Source organism: Megascapheus bottae, chromosome 3 (assembly GCF_031878675.1).
Source record: "Megascapheus bottae isolate mThoBot1 chromosome 3, mThoBot2.hap1, whole genome shotgun sequence".
Lineage (NCBI taxonomy): Eukaryota > Metazoa > Chordata > Mammalia > Rodentia > Geomyidae > Megascapheus > Megascapheus bottae.
In genome coordinates this window covers 5,070,691-5,093,441 of record NC_143511.1, presented here as the reverse complement: position 1 = coordinate 5,093,441, position 22,751 = coordinate 5,070,691, and the positions used below count along the sequence as shown (strand labels likewise).

Genomic DNA, 22,751 nt, shown 5'->3' with positions numbered 1-22,751 from the left:
GGGAATCTCTAATTACAATCTCTGGGACTTAGTATTTAGAACTTAATCAAAATTAGGCTAACGGTTTGTATATCATAGAAACATATCAATTTATGAAATAAAACATTATGTCTATAGAGTCATAGGTTTTTATGTCTATATAGTTATGTTTGTATTTCCATTACCATGTCCGTAGCTTTGGGTTTATTTTTATTTTTAAATTGTATTCTTCCCGAATAATTTTAATATTTTAAGTCAGATAATTTGTCAAACCCTGTAGTAGATGTTAATAAGAGATTTTAAAAGGATAATTTAAAAAGCTGTTAAGAAGATAATTTATGTTAAACCTCCTGCCATCTACCCAAATAAACTTCAGAAACAACACTTAATGTAGAAACAATTAACCATCTATTTGGAATTTCTTAAAGAAAGTTGTAAAAACAGAAATGCCCTTTGTCTCACATCCTTTTCAGCTTCAATAATTTTGAGGTAGATAAACTTATCAGTACCTTTTTTCTTCACAGTGATTTTCAGGGCAGGGAACATCTCTCACCAGGAAACAAATTAGAATATCACTGCCCTCTATTGTTTCTAATGTAGCCTTTGAGGCATTTTATCTTTCCATAATGCATATACCAACTTAGACATTTTCCAAAAATATGCAAAGTATTTGTTTTTATTATGTAAATCATGGTGGACATAAAATATTTAAGGAGGTTTTTCAGGGTTTTTTTGGTAGTACTGGAATTTGTGGAGTTTGGGGGTTTTTGTTTGTTTGTTTTGTTGTTGTTTATATGGTACTGAGGAATCGAACGTAGAGCCCCATGCATGCTAGGCAAGTGTTCTAACACTAAGTCACATTTCCAGCCCAGTACTGGGATTTAAATTCATGCTTAATATTTTAGCCACATACCTCCATCCCTTTTTGCTTTTCTTACTTTGTTTTTTGTCAGTCCTGGGGTGTGAACTCAGAGCCCGAGCACTGTTCTTGGGCTTTCTGAAGGCTAGAGCTCTACCACTTGAGCCACAGCACCACTTCTGGCTTTTTCTATGTATGTGACACTGAGGACTCAAACCTGGGTCTTCATGCATGCTAGGCAAGCACTCCACCACTAGGCAAAACTAGTCTGGGCCAGCCTGGACCTTGATCCTCCTATTTATGCTTCCTGAGTAGTTGAGAGTGCTTTGCACTTCATCCAACCTTTTTATGGTTGATTGTTTCTTGGGACTTTTTCCCTCATGCTGGTTTCAAACCAGTCTTCCCAATTGCAGCTTCATTAGTAGTTAGGACTATAAGAATTACTATACCTGTCTTAAGGAACAGAGGTCTGATCCTATGCCACTGATACTGGAAGGCCAAGAATAATCCAAATAAAACACACTCATTTTAGAGGCTGACTTCTTTAAAAGTCAATACTTGATAAGATAAAATTCCATTCCAGTTTTTCAAAGACATGTCACAGAATTTCTGAGGAAGAACAATCTAAGAAAAAAAAAAATCACTGATTTCATTATATCAGACCAATGTTCCTTAAACACTCTTAACAAGGAAATCCCTGAAACATACTACCATCTTTTGTCCAAAGTAGAATTGAACATGGTTGTGCTAGTAGCTTGTTCATTGCAGCACTATTTACCATAGCTAAGATATGGAACCAATCTAGATGCTCCTCAGTAGATGAATGGATCAAGATGTGGTACTTACATACAATGGAATTCTATGCTCCTATCAGAAAGAATGACATTGCATCATTCATAAGGAAATGGAAAGACTTGGAAAAAAATCTTACTAAGTGAAGCAAGCCAGACTCAAAGGAGCATAGGCTCCATGGCGTCCCTCATTGGTAATAATTATTACCCATCTAGGATTCTCCTAGCAGAGGATCATAATATTTCAAAAGCTATGTACACAATGGTCAAATAAAATGAAACTAACAAAATGAACTGAGTAACAGAAGAAACAAGAGGTTTATTTTTATGATTGGTGTCCTTAATGTACTAGGTGCACTTTTCTCTTTTTTTCCCACTTATGGTTAATTTCATGTGATTATTGTATCTGACTTTGTTACCTAGTATACTGTATATACATTTACTTGTTTATCTGAAATAGGGAAGGGAAGGGGGAAAACAAGATGATTGGGAAGGGATGGGGGAAGAAAAGGGGGAACAAACACATGAGAAGGAATATCAAGGTTCGAGAAGTAATGTACCCAATACCTGACAAATGTAACTGTAACCCCTGTATGCATTATCCCGACAATAAAATACAATAAAAAATCAAAGTAAAAAGTAAAATTTATAACCATAAGAGGTTTTGCAGATTCTTATATGGAGGTGGGTGGATTTCAAGTTTCCAAGCTTTGATTTTTCAAATTGGGGGGGAGAGGTGAGAAAGAATAAATGGAAGAGAAAGGAAGAAGAACAAAGGGAATTCGGTCAAAGAGTTAGCAAATACCTGGAAACCTCTTACTCCTAAATTCTCCCAAAGCCCAGACCTCCCACCCACAGTTCACTATCTGTCATCTAGGGCTCAAATCCAGAATCTTTTTGATTACTGAGAATTCTTCTGAGTACTTCATGTCTGTCATCGAAGTTTTATTAAAGAACTTGAAAAAATGGTGGGTGGGTGTGTTTGTGCACATGTGCTTGTGTTTTTGTCTGCAGCCAGCTATAGACGCATTACTTCACTTTTTAAGAAAACAAAACAAATCCCATATATTTATATAAAACTAACAGATGAATAACTACAGCCACAATATGCCAGTATTTCACTTTCTGAAGAATACCATAGTCAAGGCTGAGTTTGAGTTGTTGCCTAAGTTGTAAAGAAATGGGAATCCTAGATGGAAAACTTGAAAAATGGAAGTAATAGATATCACAATACTAGACAAAATCCTATAACAGGTTCTCAGTTGTTTTGACATTATTGATCACCCGAAATGACAAAACTAAGGACCCTGCCAACCAAATTCACCCATGTATTTAAGAAAGGCCCAAAATATGCCAGCTCTTTTATATTTCCTTTGACATCTTACAGTTTATACTTTCATGACTTCTGTTTTAGAATACTTTATGCATATCCTAAACTACAACCTATCTCTCCCCTAATCAATTTCTAATTATACCTTTGTTATTTGGTAATACAAACTATATGAAATAATATGCAGAATAAGAACAAAATTTGCCTCAAATATACTTGGATATGTTTAAGCCATTTTTGAAAGTTTATTTTAGAAGAGATGATTCTGAAGAAAAAAAACTGGCATGTTTTTGAAGTTCAAACAAAAAAAAGAAATGTTTAGAATTATCTGAAGTGATAATACCCTTATTAGAGTTAATTTGTTCTTTTAATATATGGAAGTGTGTCATAGAATTTAACTATACCTGTTTCTGATGTGGTGCCTCCTTTTTTAAATCCACTGCATGTTTTCAACTTAAGTTTACTTAAAGTTTTCTGAAAAGAAATGTACAAAGACAGCATTCAATTAAGGATTAATCTCTATGGCAACTGAGATGTGGTGACTGAAGGGGGAGGATGTATTCTCCCCTCAGCTTCCTGCCAGCTGTCATAGTCAACCTCTGCTTCCTGAACCTAAGCCAAAATATAGACTGTGACCAACTTTAAGAAACTATATCTGTATTTTTATAAATTGGTACAAGTATCAGACTAGAAAAGAAGACTTAATCCCCTGAATTAGATGACAGACACTTGGCACTCATGCCAGTGTTTGACAGAGAAATAACTGGTCGCTTTGTAGTAAAACCTGGATTAATAGTAAACCTTTCTTTATGTTATTGCAGTGTGGTGTAAATGAGAGAACTAAGCGAGCTGTCAACCAGGGGTAGGAGCTGTGTTGGGGGAGTAGGGGGCAAGGGAGTGCCTTTTCATAACCACTGCAGATTTAAGCACTGTTCAGATTCTGGTAAATACAAAATGTTGTATTAATAAGAACTTCTCATTCTTGTATTTGTATTAGATTGGTGTTTTGTAGATGACTTAAAGCAAGGATTTCAGTGAGCTGTAAGTGGATTTGATTGCAGTCTGTTTATACAGTTTGTGGAGTCAGCAAGGAAGGATGGACTGTTTATAATGAGCAGACTGGAGAGATAGAGCATTCCATTACCCTGTTCTTTGGGATAATGAATAGCATGATGGTTTAGAGTAATTGTTCACAAATGACTGGTTTATGAAGTAGCCTAGTAAGTATGGTTTATAGTTTCAGCATGTCACAGAATTAACTCTTGCTGGGTGGGATTTTTCATAGGCTTACCATTTTCCCCTCTCTGTCTAGATATTAGCTTTATAATGTTTGTATCAGAAATTTATTGTTCCAATTAATTTTAGTAGAAATTAAAAATTTTAAGGTTTTGTGTGTACATGTATGTGTGTGGAGGTGGGAGAATAAATTGTGTTATTAGTATTGCCATGCAAAAGGCTCCATATTCTTCTCCCAAGAACTGGGATCTATTGCGGATGATACTCTGTTCGAGAGTACTAGTCTAGCATTGGAGGGAGGAATATCTGTTTACTAGCCAGAAGAAGGAAAAAACAATGCTGGGAAGCCATGAGAACCTGAAGCATCCTTTCTCACAATGTTGTCACTAGAACTCATGGACTAATGTGTCCAATGACTTGATGTGTACAAAGCACATTCAATTACTTGCAAAAAATACATGGAAATTATTCAAAATATAATGAAACTTTTTGTTATTGCAATTATAATTATGGGGTAAGGAGTAAAACTTTTAATTATCTGTAACTATTTTTGTTATTAATAGTACAAATAATAGGCTGCTTTAGAATACCTTGTAAGACTCAACTTGGGCTGGGCACCAGTAGCTCATACCTGTAATCATAACTACTCAGGGGCCTGAGATCTGAGAATCTTTGTTTAGAGCTAGCCTAGGCAAATCATGGATATTCTTATCTCCAGTTATCTAGCAAAAAAACCTGAAACTGGAGGCATAGCTCAATTGGTAGAGTTCCAGCCATACTCAAAAAAGCTAAACCAATTTTTAAAAAAAGAGTTGGACTTAATAATATATGTCAATAATGCTGGTACTCTGGAGGCAGTGACAGTAGCTATATAGTGAGACCCTGTCTCAAACAAACAACAACAAATGAATGCCTTATAAGATATCTTATCCAGGTATACATGAAAGATCTGCCTTAGTTGTGGCAGAATTCCTATTTTAGAATGCTACAGGTGAAAAATCTATTTGAAGGGAATCATTAACTGACTAACAGTGGATTGGATTGGCAAACATAATCTTTGCTTATTAGGAACTGATTTAACTCTTCTCTTAGCTGCTTATTGTTCTGACTGTATAGAAGGTAGTTGGTTTTGAACAATTTCTCTTTTTAGAATAATTGGAATATTTTAAGTAGTTTACACAATGACAATGACTTCTGACAATGACTTCTATATAGTAATATAAAAGTTTAGAAAGATAAAGCCTGGGCCGGGAGTTTGACCTGTGGTAGAGTACTTTGCCTAGCATGCACGAAGACCCAGGTTCGATTCTTTGGTACCATGTACATAGAAAAAAGCCAGAAGTGTTGCTGAGTCTCAAGTGGTAGAGTTCTAGCCTTGAGAAAGTCCAAGAACACAGTGCTCAGGCCCTGAGCTCAAGCCCAGGACTGGCCTCCCCCCCAAAAAAAAAGAAAGAAAAGAAAGAAAGATTAAAGCCTTATTGAACTGATTGATTTTACCCAGCGACTTAAAGAATGGTAAAGACTTAAAATCATTTTTAAATTTTGTTTCTTCCCATTATGGTGGCCATGATAAAAGCCATGGTCACTTAGAAAAAAACTCCTTGCATTGCCTTTGATCATCCTGCCTCCATAAACATAAATTCTGATTTTATTATAGGATAAAGCAAAAGCATAGTATTTTGGAATTTGGAAGGATTCTTGAATACACCAAACCCATTTGTTTCATTTTACTTAATTTTTAAACTGGCAGGGTTAGTGACTCCTGTGGGGCCCAGAGCTCAGCAATGACAGTGAGCTTTCTTCCTTGTTCCATTCTGTTCATTTCTATTTAGAAATTCAGTTTTACTGTCCCATGACACATCTTTTAATTTTCCAAGATAGTTAATGTAAGAACACTTTTCTTTAACAGTTAGATTCTTTTCTCTTCCCCAGTGTATTGACTATGTCCTTCACTTTAGAAATACATTGTTTAGATAATTAAACTCTCAGTACTCAAGAAATACAATGTAAGCTAGGTATCAGTGGCTCACACCCTAGATACCCAGAGGCTGCAATCTAGAGGATCAGAGCTCAAAGCAAAGTGTAAGAAATGAACCAACAAAAGTCTGGGCTGTGGGTGTGGTTTTACATTGTAGAGTGCCAGGCAAACAAGTAAGCTGAACAAGCTCTAGGCCTTGAGTTCAAACCCTGGTATGGACAAAATAAAAAAAAATGTATATATAGCAATTGTTGACAGTATCTACTGTACCAAAGGCATTTAACAGCATGATTTGTTACTTTTTGCCTTTACAAATTAGAGAATCTTAATTATCAGCTTGGCTAGATTGAGAGATGGACCAGAAAAGAGGTAAAGCATGACAAACTGGGGACATCTGTGAGGATGTTTATAGAGACAGTTGACATGTAGATTGGTGAACTGAATAGGGAAGACTCCCCTGGGCATGGGCAGCACCATCCGGTAGACTGGGGATAGACAGAATGAAAAACTAGAAGGTAAACTCGTGCGTGCACCTGCTGATCTCTCTTGAGCAAGCTCATTGTTGGCTGCAAATATCAGACTTGGAATGCCAAGTGACTCTCCATGCACCAGTGACTCTCCATGGTATGCAAGACCTATCTTAACTTGACCCTAGCCTACACTCACTTGTTCACTGTGCTAGACAACAAAAGACACTAATATGACTAGGCTTTCTGGTGAACTTGTGAACAGCTATGAACTATTCCCCAAACCTACTCTTACACCTCCACACCTTTGATTCTTTTACTTAAAATTCCTTTTCGCCAATGTCTATGCGTTGAAATCCTGTCCCTCATTGTCAGTTTAAATTTTTTTCTTCTTGATCTTTTTAGTTTGTGTGTGAATGCCTTAGCACTTATGACTTTGTATTTTGCAATACAATGTCTATATACTTTCAGCGGTGTATGGTGCCAAGCCAGGTTTTTCTGTTGAGTTGGGGTAGAAGGTTTCAAATTTTCCTTTGTGCCTGCCTTGAGCCACAATCCTTTAAACCTCTACTTCTCTGGTAATTAGGATTATAGACATGGGTCACTTCACTTGGCTTTTTACTGATATTTTCTGAAAGACCAGTAAATGATATTGAAAGTCATTCATGGGGAAAAGATTCACTCAAAGTACAAGATATATCAGTGGCTTTTAATTTTAATAATAAAACAGTTATATTGATAGATTTTGTTTTTCCTGAAATGAACCTTCAGTGTTTTAGTAAAGTATCATGAAGGGATACTCATAATTGTCTGGAAAGCTATTAAATTTGCTTTTCGTTTTCTAACTTTATATCTGTGTAAGGCCAGTTCTTTCATGTATTTGAACCTGAACCACAGACTGAATGCAGAAACAGATAACAGGTATCCAGCTGTATCTCACTCATCAAGCTAGATATTGAAGACAGTTGCAAAAGGGTAGTATATGAAGATATTTTTCTCACTAATTTCTTTGGTTTGAAAAAGTTGTTTATGTTAATAAGCCATGGAATTGTTATTTTTAATGAATGAATTACTACTTTATGTTTTCAATAGCTGAAACTCACATGATCCAAAGCTCTTTGGTGTCCTAAGATCAAAAAGCTTCAGACCTGTTGTCTTAGACCATATGGAAAGAGCTATCTCATTATTAAATTCAATTCTACTTTTCTTTTTTCATATATTTTATTGTAATTAATAGAAGGGTTACATTATATTCACCAGATAAAAGGTGCATTACTTCACAAACATTGATACCCTTTCTCATGTTTTGGTCCCCATTTCCCTCCCCCCACCCTCTACTTAACTTTTCTATATGTGAAAACGTTTTTGTCCTACATAACTCAAGAAAGTATATCAAAGTATATGACAATTATGTGGTCGTAGGGAACCTACTGTAATTTTACTAAAAAAAAGATGAAGCATTGCCAGGTGGCACTGGCTCAGAGCTGTAATCCTGGCTACTCAGAAGGCTGAGATCTGAGGATCATGACTCAAAGACAGCTCAGGTAGGAAAGTCTATGAGACCCTTAGCTCCAATTAACTTCTAAAAAGCCATACATGGTACTGTGTCTCAAAGTGGTGAAGCAAAAAAGCACAGGGACAGTGCCCAGGCCCTGAGTTCAAGCCCTGGGACCAGCTCCAAAATCTAGCACACTAAAAATGATGGAGTATTCATGGACTATAATGCTTTATTATTAATAACAAATGAGCTGAAGTACTATTAATAACAAATGATCTACACTCAGACTCATAACTCATTGCCATGTCTCTGTGTGTGTGGCACGATGCTTGAAAAGTTCTTCCCCAGATGCCACAGAGTCACTGATGGCTTAATACTAAATAAGAATTATAAAATGATATGGGCTTATTACTGCTACTGAGTCATATAATAAAAGATCTGTAGAATTCTGAATTTTTTAAACATCTGGGGATCATTCCCTAGATCCTGATTCGCCAAACCTGCTGCCCCAGATAATGAGGCTCAAAGAAGTACACACACCCACACATACCCACAAATGAACTATACAACTTGTTGAAGAGAAGGTCAGGAGGGAAAAATCTGAGAGAAAATGAGGGAGGGGGTCATACTGCTCCAAAAGAAAAGTCATTACCTGACTTATGTAACTATAGTCCCTATGTACATTACCTTTACAATATTTTTTTTTTCCAGTCCTGGGGCTTGAGCTCAGGGCCTGGGCACTGTCCTTGGGCTTCTTCCTCAAGGCTAGTGCTCTACCACTTGAGCCACAGCACCACTTCCATCTTTTTAAAGTATGTGGTACTGAAGAATCAAACCTGAGTCTTTGTGTGTGCTAGGCAAGCACTCTACCACTAGGCCAAACTCCCAGCCCAATAAAATTTTTAACCTGGGTGCTGGTGGCTCATGCCTATAATCCCAGCTACTCAGGAGGCTGACATCTGAGGATTGAGGTTCAAGGCCAGCTCAGGCACAAAAGTCCGTGAGACTTTTATCTCCAATTAACTACCAGAAAACCAAAGCGGTGCTGTGACTCAAGTAGTAAAGCTCTAGCCTTGAGCAGAAGAGCTCAGGGACAGATCCAGGCCCAGAGTTCAAGCCCCATGACTGACAAAAAACAAAACAAAGCCAAGCATGGTGACTCATGCCTTTAATTCTAGCTACTCAGGAAGCTTGAGATCTGAAGGTCAATGTTCAAAGCCAGCCTGGGCACTTTTATCTCCAATTAACCTCTAGAAAATGGGATTTGGGGCTTAGCTCAAGGGTAGGGTGATAGCCTTAAGCTGAAGAGCTTGGGGACAGTGCCCAGGCTGAGTTCCAGCCCCATCACACACACACATACACATATACCAGGTGCTGTAGCTCATGACTGTATTCCTAGCTACTCAGGAGGCTGAGATTGAGGATTGAAGTTCAAAGCCAGCCCAGGCACTAAAGTCCATGAGAATCTTACCTCCAATTTACCACTAGAAAATCAGAAGTGGGGCTGTGGCTCAGGGGTAAGGCAGTAGCCTTGAGCTAAAGAGCTCTGGGGACAATGCCCAGGCCCAGAGTTCAAGCCCCATGATCAACAAATAAAATAAAATAAAATTATAAAAGGAAAAAAGCTTCCCAAGGATTACATGGTAAAGTGATAGAGGTATGCTAGACTCCCATTGGTTCTAAGCAGTAGAAAAAAAAAAAAAAAAAGGAAAGGAAAAAAGACTAAGAAGCCTGCCCTCATCTTTGGTCTATAGGAGCATTAAAGGGAAATCCTTTCAACTGCCCTGCTAATCTCTCCCACTTCTGATAGCACCACTGTGAAGATTGCTGCCAGTGTCTCACTAGCCTTCTCTGTGAAGGGGGTGAATAAATTTAGAGAGACAATTTTTTTATGCCATCATTTATATAGCTATTCATTTTTATCCTTTTACCAGCATGTGTATCAGTATGTCCAGAGTCCTGACAAATGGAAATATTATATCATATTTTCCTATTCTTTTTAAGATCTAGCTTAAGTTTGCTGATAATGATTTTAAGTTGGAAAATGTGACCTGCTTCATTACAGAGGATATGGATTGGGGGAGGGGAGGGAATTAAGATTTTTTTTTTTGTCTTAGTGACCCAAAACTATTTTCTAAGGCTAAGTTTCCTTTCTTCCCTTTTTTATCAGACATATGAAGAAGTAAGTACAGATACAGCAGCACATACAAAGAAAGACCCTCAACCAAATGAAGGAAGCACTTCGTTTCCTCTTTACCTTGCATACCCTGTAAGCCAAAGGAAGAAACAAGTCCACCGGACAGACCATGCCACCTTCATAATTGGAGAAACACCAAAAGGAATCCGCAGGTATGTCATATGTCATGTGTGGCAACTTGGAACTTTAAAAATAATTGTCAAAAGAGGGCCAGGAGAGTAGCCTAGCAGTAGATTGCTTACCTAGCATGCACAAAGACCAGAGTTTGATTCCTCCGTACCACATACACAGAAAAAGCCGGAAATGCATTGTACAGACAGAAATTAATAGCATATTGATCTATAATAGCCATATTGGTCTAGAAACATTAAACTTATTTTTTTTCATTTGTACAGGGGTAAATACACTGAATTAAATATGTAAGGTCTTAGCTACATGGGTTTCTTTACAGAAACTAATAAAGTATTCTCTAAATAAAAAAAAAAAAGAAAGAAAAAACTGGATCTGGTGCTATGGCTCAGGTGGTAGAGCGCTAGCCCTGAGGAATGCCCGAATGCCTAGGCCCTGAATTTAAGCCCCAGAACTGGCAAAAAAAAAAAAAAAAAAAAAAAAATGTCAAAAGAATGTAGCCATGCTGGGCATGCCTGTAGTCCTAGCCATTTGGGAGGCTGAGATCTGAGAATCATGGTTCGAGTTGAGTCCAAGCAGGAAAGTCTGTGAGACTCTTATCTCCAGTGAGCTGTGGATGAGCACAGAAGCTCAGGGACAGCACCCAGGCCCTAAGTTCAATCTCCAGAACTGGTACACACACATATACAATATTGCCTCTTAATAAAATATACAAGATTTGGGACTGGGAGTTTAGCCTACTGGTAGAGTGCTTGTCTAGCTTGCACAAAGACCCAGGTTCAATTCCTCAGTACCACGTACATAGAAAAAGAGCCAGAAATGGTGCTGTGGCTCGAGTGGTAGAGTTTTAGCTTACCCAAGGACAATGTTCAGGCCCTGAGTTCAAGGCCCAGGACTGGCAAAAAAAAAAATATATAGATAGATATAGATATACATATACATTTATATTTACATATATATATATATATACAAGATTCAATTTTAACCATGCCTCATGTCTTACTACTTCAGAAAAATCTCAATTTATATATTTAGAAAATTAATTCTACATGCTTTAGACATTTTTAGAAGACTAATCTCAGAATAAATTTTAATGAAGTCATTATATAGAAAGAAATGAAATACTTAAGTACATTATTAATCCATTCATTTATTGCATATTTACTGAGTACCTAATGTAATTCTAGGCATTGTGCAGAGTGTTAAATATACAATGTTGGGGGCAGGGGGAAGATGTCAAAATCATAGTGCAACAGTAGGACGACAGGGTTAACATCGAACAATTACATTTTAAAAAGTAAAGTATCTTACAAACAAGTCATACTAAAATGATGTATAGTATGAGTGAAATAGATAGATTACCTATACATAGCCACCCACCTAGTGGCCAGCCAGAAGAGAGTTCCCTCCACAGGTGGCATGTCAGGTGAGACAAGAGTAAGGCAAAGAACCGAATAAGAGCATCAGAAGAGGAAAGGTAGCTGCTATGTTCCAGGGCCTAAGAGAAGACTGATAGACTCAGCAAGTATTCAACTAATCAGAGTTACAAGAGCAGATGACAAGACATAGATGGGGCTGGAGCTCCATAAATCTCAGAGACTGTGGAAGGAATTTGGATTTTGTTCCAAGTGTAGTTGAATCCTGTTGATGGTTCCAGCTTTTGTGTGGAAAAGGGTGAACTAGGCAGAGGGAGACCAGGTAATGGCGATTCAGATTAGAGCAGTCACCAAGATGATAGAGCCAAATGATGGAATGGTTTGGGAAGGAAAGAGAACAGGATTGTCCTGCTGTTGTGTCCTGAGTGAAAGAATAGATGAGGAAATGTAAGAGAGAAGTTTAGAGTGAAGAGAAATCAGGAGTTCTCTTTTGGTCCATATATCTGAGATTCCATAGGAAATTTCAAGTCCAAATAATAAGACGTTTACCATATAAATGCTTTTTTAGAACCACTGTATTATACAGACAGTCTGGGAACAGAACAGAAAGAAGGGGAAGAGCCAGGAACAGCCTGGGGGCAGCAGCTTTACACTGGAGCAGAAGACACAAAGGTTCTTGAAATCCAAGAGAAGTGAGTTTTCCAAAAGAAGAGAACTTACCTTGTCCATGCTGCAGAATTGGACAAAGTAGAAAGTGCCCACTGGAGTTGGCAGCAGAGAGCTCATTGCCACTGGCCACTAGCTAGGATGATGGAAAGAAGGAAGGAGCCCTCTGAGGGCTCTGTAAGACATCAAAAGCAACCAGAGGGGGGCCACCAGTGGGTTTTGGTTTTGTTTTGTTTTGTTTTGTTTTAACTTGGGAAAATAGCAGAATCTGTTTGTGTTAAGGGGGGAAACCCATAAGGAAAAAAAATCATTACAGAGAAGTGATAACAGAAAGAATGACATCCTGCAGGCAGGAGAGTGTAGCATCCAGACCACAGGCTAAGGTCTGATCCTTGAGAGCCATTGAAAAACAGAGGGACAACCATGGACACAAGTATGGTGGGTAGCCTTTGTTCAATGAATTAAGAATTAAAGCCATTAACTCAGAGAAAAATTGTTAAGATTATCTCTCAATGAGGAAAACAAATTTAGAATTCCTAGATGATATTAAGCCCCTGATTGAGCCAGAGATTCAATGAAGTGACTTGTAAGGTTGTATAGATTTTACCCTGCAAGCTTCAGTCATTCTGTTGCAGGTACATAATCAATATGGCTAGGTTTTGCCAGTCTTAGAAGAGAGGGTGAGAAAAGCAAAGAAATTGAGAGGTGTTTGTAAGGAAGTACAATAAAGACTAGTCTAAGCTGGGTAAGGGAAGTTGATGGGTATTGAGCAAGAATGAGAGGCAGTGGATTGTAGGTAGACTTCAGTATTACTGATGATGGGTAGAAACTGAGTAGCTGAAATGAGCATGAGAAGATAGGATTCAGTGGGCTAGAAATTGTAAAGTTGATGGGCATGACAAGGAAAGACATAACCCTGGGAGTGAGGGATTAACATGAACTTAGACATGTCTTCAGTGGGCCACCAGTTGGGTGGGTTGCTGATGTTATCAGAAATGACAACAGGATGTATTGTAGTTCCTAGAATGAATCTAGGAACTAGGGTGTTACATCACAGGAAGGAGAGGCCAAGGGAAGTAGGGGCATGGTCCTAATGGCCTCTGAGTACAGTGGGAAAATGATGCTGGCTCTTTGAGTTCAAAATCATACCTGCCCGGGTTGGCAACTCCTGGGAACCTGGTCCCTTAAAAGTTGTCCAGGAAAAGGCCAACCTCTTAGCCCCTTGAGGTGTTGGCATGAAGAGCTGATGTCAAACACCTGAGAACATAAGAGAGCTCTCTCTCCACACTGCCACAGCAGATCTGCAACCCTGATTTTTTTTTCTTTTTACAGGAAATGCTTTATCAGTACAGATAGTTATGGTGCTAAGAGGCTGGCCATATACAGTTTTTGAGGAACACAAGTGTCTTTGAATACATACATCTGTATAAAGAATCAGCAGTGGTACTCACTAGACATTATGTTGTATATGAAGTATACCACTTAGTGGGAGGGGGAATCAGAGAGGGGGAAACTAGGAGAAAACGAGGGAAAGAATGACACTGTTCAAAAATTGTAACCCCTCTGTACACGACCTTTACAATAAAAAGTTTAAAAGAAAAAAATAATTAGGACTGGAGGCGTGGTTCAAGTGGTAGAGCAGTTTCTTGGGTGAGGTCCTGATTTCAAAAATAAATAAGCCAGAAAGTATACAAGTGGTTCTTTGTGGCCTCTACTTAGCCTAGTATTTAATATTACAAGGCCAGGATAGGATCCAAGACAGTGTCTAGACTGCTGACCATCTCTTTCCTAATAGCCATACTACTCAGTTCCTGCAATCACCATCTACATGAGCAGTCAGATTTGCTCCCCTTCAAAAAGCTTAGGCCTAGAACTGGTGATTTCAGTTAGCTTCCACTGCCATTCCTCGGGAAAATGGAGAAGCTTTGAAATTTTATCCATGCTATATAACTGCTTTTGATTCCATTTTGGTGTCCTTTCTTCTTCTTTCCCTAAGTGGCTTATTGGGGTCTTCTCCAGTCTACTTCTAAGTCTCTGCTCTAGTCTACTCATTTTTTCTCACAAAGTATTAAGCTTATGTCTTTGGTTGTTTCTTCCATTTCCTTATTCTGAGATGAAAACCTTTTGAAGATTCAGAGTTAGGAAAATGAGTTAGAACACAAAAATAAAAACCAGGAGCCAGTGGCCCAGGCCTGTAATCCTGGCTACTAAAGAGGCTGATACCTGGTTCCTGCCATCTCAGCAAGAAAGTCCTTGAGATTTTTATCTCCAGATAAAAACTAGAAGTGGAGCTGTGGCTCTAGTGGTAGAGCACCACCCTTGAAAAAAAAAATGCTAAGGGACAGCTCCCAGGCCTTGAGTTCAAACCTCCATATCAGCATGTACATGCCTGAGTGCACACAGAAAGGGACGGACACACACACACACACACACACACACACACACACACACACACACACACACACACACACGAGGCAAAAGTAAAATGAATGATAAGCTTAACTCATTCTGTCCACAGCAATTGTGTGGCCTAATTGACTTCTCAGGTTAAGTTCCTGTCAGAAGGGACAGACCCAGGGCCACAGATGAGGTCATGGTTTTAGCACAGCAGAAATGAAGTTACTTTGGCAGTTGCCATAACACCATCCCATCTTGGATAAATAAAAGACATCAGCTTATTACCCTGCCAGTTACTAAATCTTTGCAAGCACAAATATTTATTAGAAAGGCCATGAAAATGGGTTTAGGGATGATTAATAAACAGAATAATAATAACTTATTACTTCATTTGATGTTAAAAAATGGAACCTTTTAAGAACATACTTATATTCCAACAAGAACATCAAGGAGCTTTATTTGTGTTATTAAATATTCAGTTGGAGTTGAGAGTGACTGTTAATGAGGAGAGTAGAATGTCTGTATTTGTTTTGTTTTTGTTTTTTTTGTTTTTTTGGGTTTTTTTGCCAGTTCTGGGCTTGAGCCCTGTCCTTGAACTTTCTCAAGGCTAGAGCTTTATCACTTGAGCCACAGCACTACTTCCGGCTTTTTTTTCTATGTATGTGGTACCGAGGAATCGAACCCGGGTCTTCGTGCATGCTAGGCAAGCACTCTACCATTATGCCAAACTCCCAACCCCTAGAATGTCTGTATTTGGAAGGTTTAACAAGAAACTCTGGTGAGTTTTGGAAGCTCTGGTGCCTACCTGAAAGTACAAGAAACAAGATCAAAGGAAGCACAATTTTTATATAATCTGACTTGAAGGACAGAAAAACAAAACAAAATAGCAACATCAAAGTGTCATCTTACATACATTATAAATACTTCATTATGTTAGCCTACAATAATACTGTTAACACAAATAAAATTTCAGCCTTTTCCACTTGGCATACAGACCTCTTTTCAGTTTCTCCTGCCCCTATGTGTATGTGAGTGTGTGTGTGAGTGTGAGTGTGTGTGTGTGTGTGTGTGAGTGTGTGTGTGTGTGAGTGTGTGTGTCCCCTCTCCTTAGGAAACTTCCTCTTTGCCATTACCTGACTGATGTGATGTAGGGAAAACCCCTCCCTAGACTACTCTTACAACTATCAGTTGGATTCTGTGCTTAATGCTTCCTTCGTGCAATTCATTGTCATTATATTCTATCTGGATTTTCATGCAGTTGTCCTGTCCACCCCTGTTCGAACTAGACAGTAAACTCAGTGAAGCTAGGAAACAAGTTCTTCACTGGAATATAGTACTGAGTACCTACCAGGGCTCGCTAAATAGTATTGAACGAATAAATGAACATTTCAAGGGATTAGCATATAAAGAATATAATTCTAAAACTTTGGGGCTTTTAATCATTTACTGCCACATGATTGTGGTTTTCTTCAAAGAAGTATTTATAAACAATTGGGCTCCCTTGAAGTCCAGCCTCAGCATTAGAAAAACAGCAACCTCTTAGTCTGCCCAGTTGTCATGACAAAGAACTACACAGACTGAGTTGCCTAAACTGCAGAAATTTGTTTCTCACAGTTTAAGAATCTAGGAAGTTCAAGATGGAAGTGTTAGGCAGTTTGGATTTTGGTGAGGACCCTCCTCCTAGCTTGCAAATGGCCCACCTTCTCACTGCCTCCTTACCTGGAGCAAGGAAGAGGGGACTAGCAGAAAAGGCACAACGGGAGAGATTAATAAAGTAATGGTACTCTATAGTTCTCATGCAGTGAAAACTGGGCATTGCATATAGCTCCCTGGCTCTCCCCTCTCATAAAGACACTAGTCGTCTCAGATTACATTACCAGTCCTGATGATCTTGATCCTTAATCCAAGTATTGTCTCACTGGCCATGAGGGTTTCAACATGACTTGGGAAGCATGTCCCACCTGTGGGAAGCAGCCTGTGGGGAGCATCGGCCCAACGTGCATTAATGACTTCTATTTCTATCTTGTTCAGGTTCTAGGAGGTCCATTTCCTATGTCATGTGGCATCTATTATTAGTACCCTACACTAGATTTACACTATATTGCAGCTTTTTTCCTCAAATAATGTTTTACTCTATTGGTGGTGGTAGTGGTTTTGGGTTTAGATTTTGGTCTTTGGTTTGAGTGTGTGTTTTTGACACAGGGTCTCTCAGTGGAACCGAGGCTTGTCTTCCTGAGTGCTAGGATTTACCGGTGTCTGCCTGGTCAAAAGAATCACTTCCAAGTTTAACTATCTGCACTGAATTTGGAACAATTAGGAAAAAAGGAAGTTAAGTTTATCAACAAAAGAGTTTGAAAAAGCTTATAAAATTTCTGTGTTGTTAGCCAACAGACAAGATAAAATAATGGCATTCACTAGGAAGTAGATGAAACTAGAGTGAATCATCTTGAGTGAAATGAGTCAAGACCAAAGGAACAAAAGGCACATGGTATCCTTGATATGTGGATATTAGATCCAAGCAGTACAAGAGCGATGACTCAATATTTGGGTACACAAGGTTATGGACATGATCTTGGAGATAGAAACATAACTACATAGACATAAAAATCTATGATGGGCTATATACTCTATAGACATAATGTTATATAGATTGATATGAATCTATGACATACAAACCCACAGTTTAATTTTAATTATGTTCTAAAATTTCTATGCCAGTGATTGCATATAGAGATTTCCTTCTTGACTATTTGTTTATTAAACATGGCATTTAAAATATGGTGTAAAGATCAGTGTTAATAAAATCTTTAAAAAATAGGAAAAAATATATGTTGTTATTTATGAAGAAAGGGAAAGGAAAGGGGAAATTGTCTTTTGTTTTTCAGAATTTTCTCTTTTGTTCATTAAAACTCTCCTTTAGCAATATTCTTTGATGAGGCTTGAATGCAATAAAGATTTTCAAATGTGGGTTGTGTAAATTATGATTCTCTTGTCAGTCATAAATTGGCTCACTAGAAAAGTAGCATGCTGAGACCCCATAATTCCCCAGAAATACCTAATAGTATAAATCAGAATAACCTTGAAAGTTGGTGATTTCATGAGCTTAGATTATGTTTTTCAATAGCCTAAGGAAGGAGGCCAAATTCTCCTAAAATAAAACACATTGTCACTATGGAATTAAGGCATATGCTAAAGGATTAAAGTTTCATTGCTTTGCCTATGTACTTTCTTTTACTGATGAGTTCTTTGAAAATAAAATGCATTGGAAATAACCATTAGTTTTATTCATTTAATCTTTAGAAAACAATTTGAAGAAATGGCCTCTTATTATAACTTATCTTCAGCAAAGGAATTTGCTAAACATATAGCTAATGCCACATCAGAAGAAAGACAGAAAATGTTGAAGAATTTTTATATTTCTCAGTATCCAGAGGCGGAAGAACTTTTTGAGGAATCTGCTTCTGTACCCCTTGGATCTACCCACAAGGAAGGAGAGCGTGTCAGGAATGAATGCAAAGAAAGAAAATCTGTAAAAGAAAGGCTGCCGGATTCTAAAAATTCAACATTTAATGATTCCACCAAAAAGACTTCTCAAATTTGTAACCTAAAAACACATAAAGGAGAAACGATTAAATTTCATGATGATGTTTCTCATAAAAAAGAGATACTTTGTACTGATTCAGAAACTGAGAAATTACCTGTGAGCTCTACTGGAGAGATTAAGAGTGGGAAAAACAGCCAAATACCCAAAGACTTTGTAGCCTCCTGCTGTTTGAACAGGAAGTCTGAGACGCATGAGAGAAAGTTAAAAACTACCATAGAAAACCAACAGCGCTTCACAAGAATGGATGTTTCAAGACACGGACCCCTTTCCAAGTTGGAAAACAAAAATGTAGACAGCCCAGTGTTAGGAAGCCCTTCTGTGGAAGGCTTACTCGGTGACACCTCTATTCTTGATGACCTCTTTAGAAGTCACGGGAACAGTTCCACACCACTGCCAGCGAAAGTTCTTTCAAGGCCTGTGGAAAAAGCAAAACAGAGGCCAAAAGACTTCTGGGACATCTTGAATGAGCAGAATGACGACAATCTTAACAAACTCACCGACTTGGCAGTGATAGAGACTCTGTGTGAAAAAGCCCCCCTTGCTGTGTCCTCCAAACGGAAAGCAGAGCTGGAAACCTCACTTTGGAAATCCAATGAGAAGTTTTTGTGGAAGACATTTAACTCAAGTGATACAGATGAAAACACAACCAATACACAGAGAGAGTGACACATACACACATCAGCGAATTGGTTCTCATGGGAACTGCTGCCATGAATGTTTACAACACTGTGTGTGGTGTGTGAGTTCGTTACACACTGGTGGTATTAACTTGAACATCTAAAATGTCATTATGGATTTGTTTTCCTCAATATCTGATTGGATATTTTTTAAAAAATCACAATGATAGGTCTGGAGGCATAGCTTAAGTGGGAGTTTCTTGCCTAGTGAGGAATGCCATTCAGCATTGCAGAAAATAAAAAACACAAGTAAAATAAGATTTTATTATGATATAAACCTCTTCTGCAATTAAAAAAATTATTAGATTTGTTATTAATACCCGTGGCATTGCCTGTACTTTGCACTGATCCAGCCTTAGATTAATCACTTACCTGGAAATGGATCCATTTCTTACTGTGAAGGCACAGGATTTGAACCACATCATTATACATATCCTTGCATTTTAAAAGAGCACACTTCCTATGTTCCAGTAGCCATAAGTCACTTCATGCTCCCAAATCACCTGTACATTGATAGATTTCTTTCTTTGGAAAGCTACTTATTATTTCTCATGTTGTATGCTTACAAAATTATTTTAGGGAATAGTCATAATTAGTACATAATGTAGTACTGAATACATGGTATTATGTTAAACTTAGAATTTTCCAACAGCTCAAAATCAAAGATAACTTGTGCAAGTATGTGAAATACAATTCTAAAGAATTAAGATTAATGCTATTAGCCATAACTTGAACTTTTTTTGGGGGGGGGGCGGTCAGTCATATAGGACTTGAATTTAAGCTTAGGGCCTGAGCACTGTCTCTGAGCAGTTTTGCTCAAGGCTAGCACTCTACCACTTTAAGCCACAGCTCCACTTCCAGTTTTTTAGTGGTTAATTGGAGATAAAGGGTCTCACAGGGACTTTGCTGTCAGGGTTGGCTTTGAACTGTGGTCCTCAGATCTCAGCCTACTGAGTGGCTAGGATTACAGACATGAGCCACCAGCACCTGGCACCTGAACATTCTATACAACTGTTATGATTTAATCATAAATAAAACTTTGTATAATATTTTATTCAGGAGAAAGAACTGAGTAGACATTTGATTTTAACTGAAAGTATTATGTTTTATTGAATTTAATTCAGGTGGTTTGTATCATAAGTGGATTGTGCTCATTTCTACATTTATTAATAGTCTCCTAGCTTCTGATTGGTGGTAGGTGTTCAAGATGAGAGGGATCTACAGGTAAAGGCAGGGAGATCATAGCTGTAATGAATAATGTCTAGGGGCTGGGAACATGGTTCAGGTGACAGAGTACTTGCCTAGCAAGTATGAAGTCCTGAATTCAATCTCCAGTAACACACACACACACACTTGAGCTTGGCACACTAAAAGCAAAGATTTTGGCATCCCTGTTCGGATGAACTGTTGTGGCTTTCCCTCAGTTGAAAGTCCAGGGCTGTGATAGGAGCATATGTCCATCCAGAAAGTAGAGGTAAACTAAAAATAATTGTTAGGAAAAGGAACTTGGGAAAACCTAGGATGTTATACCATTGCTCAAAAGTGGAAGGAAAAACAATATAAAGAAAAACCTTTTCTCAAGGGACTGAATATTCAAGTATCATTTTCTTTAGGGCAATTTTTACCCTAGAGATGCAGAAAAGATAGTGTATCATGACCCAATACATATGTATTCATGCATCCATATAATTAGAACAAATATGAAATAATTTCCCTAAGGCATGAAGTATGCTTGGTATCTTTCTCTTCTAGGTGTGTATGTATGTATATGTTTGTGCTGATTCTTTCATAACCCACTTAATTGACTTCCTGGCTGAGTAATGATTAAAAACTAGTTTGAAGAACACACCTTCAGGTTATATAGAGTTAATGACTTCTTACGACTTGCATCTGACTTATGTCCAGACTTATCAGATGCTACATTTTGCCAAAAGGGGGCTTTCTATAAAATGAGTGTGCTGTATAGACTGAGTAGTGGTAGATTAGACATGAAGATGCTGTCAGCTCATGTGGTTAGCTGTTGGAGGAGCTCTGAAAAGTAAGTAGAAAATCGCCTCATCTCAACTTACATAATGGACAAGTATAGTTCAGACATTTTAATAAAATACATTTTTTTTACAAAATAAACCACCTTTCATTTTTTACAAGTATGATGTTAGATTTACAAAGTTTCAGTCATATAAATATTAGCTGTGTGCTGTTTAAATATAGAGAAATGCTCTTAAAATTGCACTTTTGTCAATGGCATTCCAAAATGCAGACCAGGGTTTGCTGGTTTCTGCACCCTCTTTGCGTGTGCAATATATATATAGATATAGATATAGATAGATAGATAGATAGATAGATAGATAGATAGATAGATAGATAGATATTAAGATCATACGGCTTGAACTCAGCCTGGGCTCAGTCCCTGAGCTCTTCAGCTCAAGGCTACAGCCGTGCCCCTGGGCCTGGGCATTGTCCCTGAGCCCTTGAACTCAGGGCTACCACCCTACCCTTGAGCCAAGCCCCATTTCCCATTTTCTAGAGGTTAATTGGAGATAAGAGTCTCAGGTCCTTTTGTGCCCTGCCTTTGAACCTTGATCCTCAGATCTCAACCTCCTGAGGAGCTAAGATTGCAAGTGTGAACCCAGTGTGTGTGCATTTTTAGAGAGGGGTCTTTTTTAACCAAGCTTCCAGTTTTTCAAAATGTTCTTTGCCCTTCTTTGTTCTCATAGTAAATTTGGCTCAAATCATCCAGTGATATCCATGCCACAACGTGAATACTGTGCTTCCTTGAAGTTGTCAACACCAGATAAATTAGACAAATATGGTTAGGCTCATTTCTGTACCATTACCAGATCAAGGTCAAACTGCAGCCATTTTTTATTTTATTTTTTTTTTACTAAGAATGGCCTGTAGTCCAATGTCCAATAATGCTCATTTTCATCTGAAACCTCAACACATCTTTCTACGTCCACATTCCTGTCCTTCTGAACCCCTCCCCCCTACACACACCATATTAAATTCCTCTTAACAGATTCTAGGCTTTCTATAACCTATTTGAAACTAACTCCTTTCATAAGTGAATCCTGGAGGTGTTTCTACATTGTCAGGTGTAATCTTTGTAATGATGACACACACTTCTTGACACCAAGTGTCCATATTTGTTTTCCATATACCCACAAATATCCAGTCATCAAGAGAATCGGGTTGTTGGAGCTTACTGTTTTAGAGGTTCCAGTCTATGATCAGTCAGCCTCCATTACTTTTACTGCTGTGATGCCACAGCACACATAACCAGTGCTCTGTGGTGAAACAAAATCAACCCTTGGCCAGGAAGTAAAAAAAGAGAGGGTGGGGTCTCATTATTCCTCTCAAGGACACACCCCCAGTGGCATAAAGACCTCCCACTAGCCTCTTCCTCCTAAAGACTGCCATATCCCAGTAGTCTTCACCACACAGACATTTAGGATACATTTAAGATCCAAACTCTAGCAGACCCTGTGAAGCCTCTACTGTAAGAATCCTTCCTATTCCCCACCTCCCCTTGCTGGTGCTTGTCATAATGTTCTGCCAACTAACTAG

At 38.2% G+C, this 22,751-nt stretch overlaps 1 protein-coding gene across 2 annotated transcripts in view; it reads left to right on the top strand.

The window, feature by feature from the left end:
* Positions 1 to 21,307, top strand: part of Ercc6l2 (ERCC excision repair 6 like 2) — an 82,381-nt gene extending 61,074 nt beyond the window's left edge. The window contains exons 18-19 of one of the 2 annotated variants that reach the window (XM_090329490.1): positions 10,309 to 10,487; positions 18,204 to 21,307. In XM_090329490.1, the coding sequence (XP_090185616.1) occupies positions 10,309 to 10,487; positions 18,204 to 19,173 (1,149 nt within the window). In that variant the 3' untranslated portion in view covers positions 19,174 to 21,307. Of the gene's footprint in view, positions 1 to 10,308; positions 10,488 to 13,838; positions 14,184 to 18,203 lie in introns of those variants that run through there. The other variant, XM_090329491.1, reaches the window with a different exon arrangement.
* The last annotated feature ends 1,444 nt before the right edge of the window (positions 21,308 to 22,751 follow it).